Source organism: Protopterus annectens, chromosome 9.part0 (genome assembly GCF_019279795.1).
Source record: "Protopterus annectens isolate FY-2018-M chromosome 9.part0, PAN1.0, whole genome shotgun sequence".
In the NCBI taxonomy this organism is placed as follows: Eukaryota; Metazoa; Chordata; order Ceratodontiformes; family Protopteridae; genus Protopterus; species Protopterus annectens.
In genome coordinates, this window is record NC_056743.1 from 313230565 (window position 1) to 313242598 (window position 12034).

At 42.1% G+C, this 12034-nt stretch overlaps 1 protein-coding gene across 2 annotated transcripts in view; it reads right to left on the reverse strand.

The window, feature by feature from the left end:
• Nucleotides 1-12034, reverse strand: part of SLC39A13 (solute carrier family 39 member 13) — a 584382-nt gene that overhangs the window by 323048 nt on the left and 249300 nt on the right. For both annotated transcript variants that reach the window (XM_044082895.1, XM_044082894.1), the window contains one exon: nucleotides 4320-4409. In XM_044082895.1, coding sequence (XP_043938830.1) covers nucleotides 4320-4409 — 90 coding nt within the window. The remainder of the gene's footprint in view (nucleotides 1-4319; nucleotides 4410-12034) is intronic.

The following is a 12034-nucleotide window of genomic DNA, read 5'->3' on the forward strand; positions in this document are numbered from 1 at the left end:
CTCAAAAGGAACCTATCCCTGGAAAGGTTTTCCAAGATGACCTGCTTAAGCTCATCTTTAAAGAAAGATTGAGGCACATCATCCTGCACAGGCGTGTGCACAAAACTGGTTTTGTATCCATAGCATCAGAATAGTCAAAATTATAGTAGACCATGTGGAAACCTACTGTACAAGCTGGGGCAAATATCTAAACCAGATGGAGGGTCAAAAACTTTTGCAGTGCCTAATGCACCAAGGAGGCACATTATCTGGACATGTGAAACAAACAACTGACAGAGCTACATTTCAAAATAAAAGAGGAGAAAAGTATTTTACCTACTATTTTCAAGGCATTAGACTCCTTATCACACAGAAAGACAGTAAAGTGCAAGATGTTGGGGTCTCTGGAATCTACACTGGACTGAAGAAACTACAAAGAAATCAGCTTTAATATGCATAGACAGATGCATAGATGCACTGATGTACCTATGTAAATTGTTATTTCAATATTGTATTGATAACTTGCTATTACATGGAGCTTTTCTCCCTGGGCCTCCACTGAAAATGGGCTTTTTTAGCCCAGTCGGACTTTCCCAATAAACCAATGTTAAATAACTAACTAAATAAATAAATAAATAGAAATAATCTCATAGAGAGCATCACCCCTTTTGGGATCACGCAGAATGTTGTCTCTACGTTTCTGGGCTACAAAGACAGCATCCCTGAGCAGAGACTCGGAGAGATGGCACAAGGCAACTCCTTCTTCAGTGACAGGTATTCATTAAGACATTTCTAGGAAGGATGCAAAGTGGTCACTAGCTAGTTCATTTTTTTTTCAAAGCAAGAGGGTCATGGGTCAGTCAAGTACACAAAGGGTGAATTGAAAAGCTCTCCTAGACCCAAATGAAGGGTAGGTAGGCCTATGTACTTGGGGACAAGGATGTTTCCAGTGAATGCTAGAGGGCAGGCAACAGAATATCAACACTTGAAGTAATGCCTGCTACTAACAGCATGCAGAAGGAAGAAGCCTATATGAGGGTTAGTGCTGCCATCAATCCAGGATGCGAAAGGATGCATTCCCACACCTGCAACTGCAGGTCCTACCACACATGAAACAACTAACATAGAAGACTTATGAGAATTATGGTGTGGAAGGCCTGGATGGGACCTTCTCATCCTGGGTCATCATACCCTGCTGGACCCTGGTGTGGCCTTGCTGAACAGTCCCTTTACCAATCACCAAGCACAGAGGAGGAGAACTGAGGGACAGCTCGTATGGTGTGGGCCCATCATGGGTGAGCTCCAGCTTATTGATCAGGGAAAGATCAGTACTGATATGCTCCAAGATGCCCTCCATGGTTCATAGGTGTTTACTACGTTAATGACTACAAGGGCCTTTTGAAGCCTAGCCATGCATTCCAAATCTCTGACAAGTTCTGGTACCCTTGATAAGTGCAAGCAGGGGCTTGGAAGGTGAAACATTTACAAGCAGGGGCCTGGGAGATGAAGTATTTCAAGGCTGCCCGTGTCCATTAGAGACACAGATGCCAAACCAGGGATGAAATTCCTATTCCCCATTCAACTGACCAAATTAGCTTGAAATGAATTAGGGAGGGGTAGTCTCTGGGATACATATCTGTCTCTTCAGCGGCTCCTATTTTTGTCACAGACAAGGTTTAAGGGTTTTGAATGGATAATTCTGGTGCTGTTTTTTTTTCTGCATAGGCAGCAGTATTCTCAGGGTTTATGGGGCCTTGAAATTTTGCCAGGTAATCCACTTAATAGTAGGAAGTTAGCCTTAGAGTAGTTTCCGAATATTCCAGTGCTAACTGGGGTCGCAGGTTTTATTTGTACTTCAAAGGAGAACATTTTGTGGTCTGAGAAGATATTATACTAGAGGGTGTGCCGCACTCTCTCATACTAATGAGGATCAGATCCAGGATGGTTGCACCCCTTTCTGGTGTGTTGACAATCTGGTCCAGGGAGTTGGTGTTTACAAAATCCAGGAATCTCTGTACCTGTACGTTTGGTGTTGTATAGGATTACCAGTTAATAATGGAGTAATTAAAGTCATCCATGAATACAGTACTGGGTTGGATGGCGGGTGTTTCCAATAAGTTTAAATACATGGTATAGGTTTCATGAGTCATAGAGGGGGACCTACAAGCTTGCAAGGACGTGGCACTGGATTTTGCTTACGGTGATTTGAATGTGGAGAAGCTCAAGTGCATTGGCCTGTTTGACCAGCCTTGAGGTACATTTATTTCTGATGTAAAAATCTTGACAATTCCACCTTTAGTATGTCTGTGTAGTAGCTGGTTTATGCTAGGCTTATACCAGCCTGAGACACATATTCCAAGAGCTCCATGATGTCTCTTTTCATATAGTCTGTGGAGGTACATCTCAGGTCATTTACACCCACATGGACTATGACTGAGTCATACTGGTACTTGTGGTCCATGGACCTGAGTGGATGCTTAATGTGGTGGATCCTAGACAGATAGGCAACTGACCGTGACTTTCTCCTTACTCAGCCTGGTGACAGGGACAACAGTGCGTCTTACAATGGAGTCTCGAGTGACTAGAATGCTGGATTCTGTGATAGCTTGCCTTATGGGCTTAGAAGTACAGGCTCCATGAGATGTGGCTATTTGTGTTAATGTGTTAATGTGGGTGTGTTGTTTTGAAAGAGAATGTTTGGGGTTGCTGAGAATATTTGTTATGTGTACTACATCTAGGAGGTCTTTGGGGTTTAAGCTGGTTACATTTAAGTGCCTCAGCATGTGTGGGTCTACGTGTCTACTTTGAATTGTGTGTGATGGGTGCAGTGTGTATACTACTGACAACCTTACTGACATTGTGAGTGCTTCTATGTGAGAGCTTTGCCTCCAGTGAAAATGTCTAAACACATCTGGTTGCCAGTAAACATGATGTAATTTCTACATTGCCTCAGGGTGCCCATATCCAACAAAGTGGTAACGGAGAAAGTGGGAAAGTTCATATCCACGGCAAAAGACCCTTTTTTATTGATTAGACAGCTGGAGTGAGAATATAAAGTAATGTCAGGAGTATCTGGTTTGCAACTCTAGGGACAGTGCTTGTCACTGCAAACTAGTTGTCCTGTGTGCAACTTTCAACGGTCCTTTTACAGGAAAAATGTCAACTTAAGGTGTATGTGGCTAAAAAGTTTATTGACAAACACTAGAGGGGAAACTAACAAGTACAGCGTGATGATGTATGGATCAAGTATTTAGCCAGATATTCTGAAGTTAGAAGGAAATCAAGCAGTACTTACCGAAAAGAAAGAATTAGCTTGTCAAGAATGGTGGTGAAGTTGCACTTCTTTGAGTGCCACCTTGTCCTTTGAGGTGGAAATGGGAGCTACATGACACCTCAATACGTGGGGGAGGGGGCTTATGAAAAAGAGTGCTTACTAAGCCATCTTGGGTCTTCGGGCAGACTTATCTTCAGGCCTGTGGGACAGACATCTGCCATTTTTATCGTTCAGCTTCTCACAGCTATCTCACACCAGGTCAGAATCATGCAAAAGACCATCCTGCCAATCCCTCTACTGTGCAATCACTTCTATCTTATGAGAAATTAGGTATGCTTGGAATTTTTTTCCTCATGTGCCCTTTATGTATTTGAGTAATGGAGTTGAAATGCTGGTAACTGTGGCACTCCTCTGGCATTTAGAAACAATGGCAACACAACAGTTTGTATTTTCTACGCATCAAATAGAACTTTGTCATACAGAAAAATAGGAATGAGATTCAGACTCTGTGAACAGAAAAATAAAATGGCAAGAGCAAGATAACACCTATTCCCAGGCTACAGTAAACATAAGCATTCATAGTGCATGCTAGCAGGAAATGTGAGCATCTCTGGAAGCAGTAGCCAAAAGGGGGAAGGGACAATCAGCTGCACTAAAGGCAGGCGGAGGGGGATATCCAAATCATATGTACAATGAGATGGTTTCCCAGCATAAGCTCATTTGTTATATGATTACAATAGTCTCCACAAAGGTAAATAATCATGTATTTAACTGTATCTGTATGGCCATTCATCAAACTCTGCACCTGAAAAACACAAGCATCTAAATGCCAGCAGGCTATTTCCATAAACATATGAATATTGGAGATTGTGTGCACAAACGTGCATGTATTTCAGTAAACTTAACTCTAAGAAATACACCTGCATATGTATAGAAATATAGAATCAGGTGCAAACATGGGTCCGAATATATGTGAAGCATGTGTACTTCTACATATATAAATTAACCGAAGTAACAGGTAGACAAATGACAGTGTCTAGACTTGCACAGATTTAAAGATGCATACCTTTTTGCTAACCAGAAAACTCCCTGCGACAGCCAATCCATGAGTGAAATTATCGATACAGTTAGCAAGAAGATTCAAGTAACCACTGATCTGTGAAAAGAAAAGATACAATTTAAGAAACATTTTGCTACTGCACTATATAAAACTGAGAGACACTAGCACATAATAATAACATTCTTCACGTACTTTTCACAATTATACCACAACAGATGGTAAACTATGCAATTCTGGAAGTCCACCACTGGAGATCCTGCCCAAAACTCAGGGACTCTCTTTCTCCCTCTCTCCACCACATCATACAACACCACACCACATTAGTGTGTCTCTCTTTAGTTTTTAGTACCACAAAAGACTTGGGATTTAGCATAATGGTTACACAAAGTATAGGGTTTGATTCTCACCTTTGGAGGGAAATTAGCTATGCTTAAAATGGCCTGCAAGGGCAGCTAGCCTAGTACTAACCTATGTCACTACGATCTAATAGTATGAATATTGCCCCCCCCCCCCCCAAAAAAAAAAAAAAAAACTTTCAGCCTGTTATTGACACAGTTGCTCAATTCTGCTGTTACTGGTAGTGGTTATGATCAATTTTATTCCACAAGACCATAAAGACTTCACTTTAAGCGCTTTCTTCCCACTTAATAGGGGACTTCATCAGAACAAAATAAACTTCCCTATCCAGCCTTTTTCTATACACATTACTCCACCCATTAAATACCTTACATTAACACAATAAATTATTTAAAGCAATAGCTTACACAGGCAATCCACCTGCATATGTAGCAAGCCAAGTGTATTTAATCCACCTGTTAATAATTTGATAGGAATGTATGAAAAAATGTGTGAAAGGGCTATAAGAAGAATTCACAAGAGGGCATATTGTCAATATAATATGAACTTGAGTAAAGACGAGCAAGTACTTTTATTTGAATTAGCAAATGATGGGGACATTTGAATAATGAAACCTGATAAGGGTAATAGTATTGTAATTATGGATAGGGGTGATTACTCCAATGGTATGAACATATTGTTAATGGATGGTACATATGAAGAAAGTTCCATTAATGAGATTCATATTACTAATAAAAAAGAGTGGACCTATTACTTGAAGACATGTTGTTTCTGGGGCAAAGAGACAAAGACGAATATCAATATATGAGAAATGAATACCCTATGATATCTAATATTTTTGGAATACCCAAGATTCATAAGGGTTTAAAAGATTTTAAATTTAGGCGTATAGTTGATGGCAAGTGCTCCAAAACATGTTTTATAAGTAAATATTTAGATATCCAACTTCAGAAAGGGTTAAAGTTGTTCCCCTATATATGTAAGGATTTGTGGCAATTTTTAGAAAATTTTAATAAAATTTAAATAAAACTGAAATAGGGGAGGATGTGACATTAGTCACCATTGATGTATGTAATCTTTTTTCTATGATACCCCATGAGCAAGGTTTAAGTTGGTTGGAAGTCCAGCTTTTTAAAACCAGAATATATGATCAAGATCAAGTGAACAAATTCATTACCCTGATGGAGGTGGTTTTAAGAAACAATTTTGTGTATTTTGAAAGACAATACTACAGGCAGATTATGGGTGTGGCAATGGGGGCGGCATGTGCCCCCATTTTTGCCAACTATGTCCTGTCTTACTGGGAGCAAGAGTTTGTAATGGCAAATGAATATTGGCAGTATATTATGTATTACACTCGATTTTTGGATGACTTTTTTTTTTTTAGCGTGGAAAGGGGCAGAGACCCAACTGAATAAATTATTGGCTTACATAAATATGACAGTAGAATTTTTAAAGTTCACATACTTATAGTAAAACAAATATTTCATATTTAGATGTGGACTTGAGAATATGTACTGAAGCAAATCATATGACTTCAATGATTTACAGGAAATCCACGTTTTCAAATTCCTACTTGGAATTTGGAAGTTGGCACCCGTACCATCAGAAAAAGTGCATTGTGAAAGGACAGTTGGTATGGGCAGCCAGGATGGTTACTAGAGAATGTGATTTTGTGGAGGAGGTAAAATTTATAATGGGAATGTTTGCCAAGAGAGGTTACCCAGAAACACGTTTGAACAATGTCAGAGAAGAAGTTGTGAAAAAACAAGACGGTATGTACCAACCATTATTGGGATATACAGGAAATGGATTAATGACAATGTGAAAAGGGATAAAGTAGCAAGAGAACGGGCAGGGTTACGTTTTATTACGACATACAATTTGGATTCTGACTATGTGGTTGAGGCTATTAGCAAGAACTGGGAAATTCTACAGTTTGATCAAATCAGGGCCCAAAAAGTGGTGAAAAACACCAAAATAGTGTGTAGAAAGGGCAGATCTTTTAAAACATTTTAGAAAGCTTCCATAGAAGTAGACCAGTTAATAGAAAGTCAGGTAACTTTAAGTGTGGTATGTGTTCTTATTGCCCCTATATTTTGGAAACAGGTGAATTTTATATTTTGAATGGAAGAAAATATATTTTAGAGGTCATTTTAATTGTAATAGCACAAATGTAGTGTTGTCAAGAATGCAGCAAGTTCTATATAGGAAAAAAGTACAGTTTTGTACCTACCATAAATGTAGATGTCCGATAGGTATGCATCTGCAGTCATCACATATGGGTTGTCCTGCCTCAAGCAGCCCTTCGGTCGGCCGGATTCCAAAGTCTGGGTCCGGCGTCGGCTGATGTCGCCCTCTCCCCGACGTCAGAGCGCCTGGGGTATAAAAGCGTCAGCTGACGCCATCTTCCTCAGTTTTTCTTGCCCCAGATGCCAGGTGCCCTCTAAGGATGGCTAAATTTGGAGGAATACAATAAATTCCAAACATGCACAGATATATATATATATATATATATATGCATAAAAATATATATATATATATATATATATATATATATATATATATATATATATATATATAAAACAAATACACCATAATAGATAACCCCAGCAAGCTATGAGAGGGATAAGTACCCAATAAATACCACAGAGGGGAAGGAGGGAGGGTAAACCTGACTGCAGATGCATACCTATCGGACATCTACATTTATGGTAGGTACAAAACTGTACTATGTCCTTCAAGGATGCATCTGCAGTCATCACATATGGGTAGAATACCATAGCCAATCTGGGGGTGGAGGATCTATGTAAAGGATGGTGTAGCTAAAATGCCCTGCAAGACTGCTGTAGCAAAGCCTGCTCTGGATCTGGAATATAAAGGTAAATTGTAATGCTTGGAAAATGTATGCACGGAGCTCCATGTAGCAGCTTCTAAAATGTCCTTGGTAGCCACCCCTCTTAAGAAGGCTGTGGAGGTGGCTGTGGCTCTGGTCGAATGATGTCTAATGTTAGCTGGCACAGACTTTCCATGAAAGGAGTAACAAAAACGAATGCAGTTTCCTATCCATTTAGAAATTGTCTGTTTTGAAATTACTTTTCCTTGTGCACTAGCAGCATATGCTACAAACAGCTGGTCAGTTTTTCTGTTACTTTTAGTTCTGTTCAAGTAGTAGCACAACTGTCTGTGTATGTCCAGGGTGTGCAGAAGCTTTTCCCCTTTGTTTTGTGGATTTGGAAAGAAGGTAGGCAGGTGAATAGCTTGGTTTAATGAGACCCTGGATACCACCTTTGGCATGAATGAAGGATTGGTTCTCAAAGAAACTCTGTCTTGATGAAAGATAAGAAATGGCTGCACTGCCATGAGGGCCTGTAACTCAGATACTCTTCTTGCTGAGGTTATGGCCAGAAGGAAAGCAGTCTTCCAGGACAGGAACTGTAGTTCAGCAGATGCTGCTGGTTCAAAGGGAGGTCCCAAGTAGGCACTGGTGGATTCCTTGGGGGATTAATGTTTTTAATTCCTCTTAGAAACTGTCTTAGGAGAGGATGAGAGAAGACAGGTGGATCAGTATTGTACTCTGCTGAAATTGCTGAAGCATGAATTTTAATGGAAGAGTAAGACAGGCCATTGTGGAGCATTTCTGCCAAATATTCCAGGATATGTGCCATGTTCATAACTGTTGCATCTAGGTCCTTTGAGGTGCTCCAGGTGTGAAATCTTTTCCATTTTGCTGAGTATGCCTTTCTTGTGGAAGGCCTGCGAACTTCCATGATGATATCCCTCACTCTCTTGGATAGCTTATCCTGGAGAAGAGTCAAGGTATTTTCCAGGCAGCTAGTTGTAATGTTTTCAGGTTAGAATGCAGAGTTTTGTAATTGTGCTGTGTCAGGAGAAGCGGCCATTGTGGAAGAAGCCATGGTTTTGTCCGTGACATGCTCTTTAGCAATGGGTACCAATGCTGTCTTGGCCAGTCCGGAGCTATCAGAATCACTCTTGGCTGCTCTGCCCTGATCTTCAGTAAGACCTTGGTCATTAATGGAAGAGGTGGGAATGCATACACTGTTAGAGTTCTCCAGCTGAAAGAGAGGGCGCCCACTTTCCATGCTTGTGGGTGGTATGTCCTTGAGCAGAATTTCTCCAGCTGATGATTGTGTGGGGAGGCAAAGAGGTCTATTTCCGGTCTCCCCCATGATTGTGTTATCTGATGGAAGATGTCTGGGTGCAGCATCCATTCGTGTGCATCCATGATGTTCCTGCTTAAGCTGTCCGCCAGTATATTGTCCTTTCCTGGCACAAACTGGGATTGCAGCTGTATATTGAGTGTCAAGGAAAGTTCCCATAGATTCATTGCCAGTCTGCAAAGAGGGTAGGAATGGGTGCCTCCTTGCTTGTTTATGTACCACATAACTGTAGTGTTGTCTGTCCTTATTAGCAGGTGGCCTTGATGTAGAAATAACTTGAAGGCCTTGATTGCATGTATCACTGCCAGCATTTCCTTTTGGTTTATGTGCATGCGTAGCTCTTTTTGTGACCATAGTCCTTGAATGCACCTTCCCTCCATGTGCGCTCCCCATCCGTGGTCTGAAGCGTCCGTTGTAATGGTTTGGCTGGCTATTGGTTTGCTGAAGGGCAGACCCCTGTTTGACTGGCTTGCTTGAGCCCACCACAGAAATTCGTTTGAAGGCATGGGATGAGTGGTATCAAAGTTTCCAAGCTGTGACTGTGCTGAGTCCATAATCTCCTTAGGTACCATTGTAGTTTCCTCATATGTAGCCTTGCTTGAGGAATCAGAAGAATGCAAGAAGCCATGTAACCCAGGGCCTGCAGGATTTTCCTTGCAGTCAGCTGAGTTTGTCTTGACAGGTTTTTGAAGTAATCCGGTAGTTGATTTTGTTTTTCTTCTGTGAGGAAAGCCATTTGGGTGGTTGTGTCTAGATTCGCACCCAGAAAAGTTATTCTTTGGGATGGTACAAGTCTTGACTTGTGAATGTTGACTGTATATCCCAAGGCCTGAAGTAGGTAGATGGCATAATTCAAGTGTTTTACCAAAATTTGTTGGCTGTCCGCTTGTATAAGGCAGTCGTCCAGATACGGGTATATTTGCATCCCCTGAAGTCTGCAGTGAGCAATTACTGATGCCAGGCATTTCGTGAATACTCTGGGTGCAGTAGATAAGCCAAAGGGCAATGCTGAGAATTGATAATGCTCTGAACCTGCAAGAAATCTGAGGTGTCTTCTGCAGCTTTGTCTGATAGGGACATGCAGGTATGCCTCCTTGAGATCCAGAGTTACCAGCCAAGATCCCTTGCCCAGCATGGGAAGGAGTTGCTGTAGAGTCAGCATTTTGAATTTTGGCACAATGAGATAAGTATTTAGTGCGGACAAGTCGAGAATAGGCCTCCATTGCTTTTATTTTCTTGGAACAAGGAAGAGTCTGGAATAAAATCCTTGGCCTTGATCTGAGAGAGGAACCTTTTCTATTGCTTTCATTTGCATTAAGTTGGAGATTTGTTTCAAAGCCTCTGCCCTTTGATTTGGTGGCAGGTCTGGCATGCCTTTTCTTTTCGGTAATGTGTGGAAATGGAACCTGTATCCTTTGTCTATTATTTGTAGTGTCCATTTGTCCCTTGTAATAATGTGCCAATTTTCTGAAAATAAGGAAAGCTTTCCGCCCAAAGGTGCTTCCAATTGAGCCCTGGTTGGCGGTGTCAAAGTAAAGTCATTGAGTCTGTCCTTGTGCAGCAGTTGTAGGCCTTGCACTACCTCTCTGGTTGGGAGGCTGCGAGCCTCTAGCTTGCCCTCTACCTCTGGCACGCCTGTTCTTGCCTCTCTGAAATCTCTCTGTGTCTGGAAAGGACCAGTTCTTGGAAGGCCAATTTCTGCTGAATCTTGGTGGTTGGACTTGCATAAAACCTTTGACTGTTTGTACAGATTTTGCCTTTTCTTCAAATTTCTTTAAGACCTCCTGAGCAGTGGAGCCAAATAACTTTTGCTTTTCCAGTGGAGCATCCAGAAGCTTTGCTTTAACATGGTCTGGCAGAGATTGTTCCTTCTGTCAAGCATGCCTATGTATGACTGCGCCTGTCATAGCTGACCTACATGAAGCTTCCAATGCATCATAACCACACTGCAAGAAATGGTTGCTAACCTGTTGAGAGTTATGTACCAGATCCTGAAGTGATTTGCGATCTAGGGGTTCAGGAGAAGACAGTTTTTTATGCAATTCATCTAACAAATACTCTTGGTACTGAATCATATGAAATTGACAGTTTAAAGCCCTCACAGAAAGGGTAGCAGAAGTATACACTTTTTTACCCCATCGCTCTAAAGCCCTGGACTCCCTTTCAGAGGGGAGTTGATTTTTAGTAGTGACAGCTGCAACCCCTTTAGGGCCCTGGGAAATAGTTTCTGGATCAGCAGAGTGGACCTTGTAAAGAAGAAGATGTGATTCCGGGACCCTGTAATACCTATCGGGTTTGGCATGAGCCGGAGGGAGAGTGTCAGTGGTTGTGCTAGACTCAGAGTACACATCATCAATGACATTCAAAACAGGGGGAAATAGCCAAAGGTCTATGCTGAGGCAAATGCAGGAAGGTCCTTAATCTCTTCCTGGAATCAGAGAATTCCTGGCCCTGCCATTGGAAATGCTCCCTCAGTGTGCAGAGTTTCCCCAAAAGACAGCTCTTCAGGAGGGGAGGCCGAAGGGATAGATTCCTCTGCATAAGAATCCTCGTAGGCCGAAAAAGCCTCCTCCTGGTAGTCTGAGAGAGCAGAGCCATCAGAGGCCTCATCTGAGGAGAGGGGATCAGAGGGCTCAACCCTGGGCCTTTTATCTGTAGGAGGTTGAGAGCCCCTGTCCGGATGAGGCCGAGAGCCCCTAATTAATGAAATAAGGTCCTCTGCTAGACTAAGGATCTGAGAACCTGTAGTGGGTCCCTGAGGGATAACCCTGGGAGGCATAGATTTTGAGTGTTTAGCAGCTTTAGCCCTTGAGAATGCCTTAATAGACATGGATGCAGGAGGCCTGGCTGCACCACGTGCTGGTGTAGTTTTGTCTAAGGGAATGGTGTCGGAAGGTTCCTAGACACCAGATTCCAATGGAGATTCAATAACCGATACAGTAGTGGCCTCCGGGGCCGAGGTTGTCGGTTGTACGGTTTCGGTGGACGGAAGTACCAAGGACTCGGTTTCAGCCGAGACCGAGACACTCGCGGTAGGCCTGGCCGTGGTTTCAGCCAAATCCGCGGACCGCGTGTGTCGGTCCTTGTCCTTCCGTTTCTTTATTAAATGTGAAGTCGGAGTCTCCGACGGCATATTGTAAGCAAAACTAGCCCCAAAAAATTCCTCTGCAAACTCCACCCGAC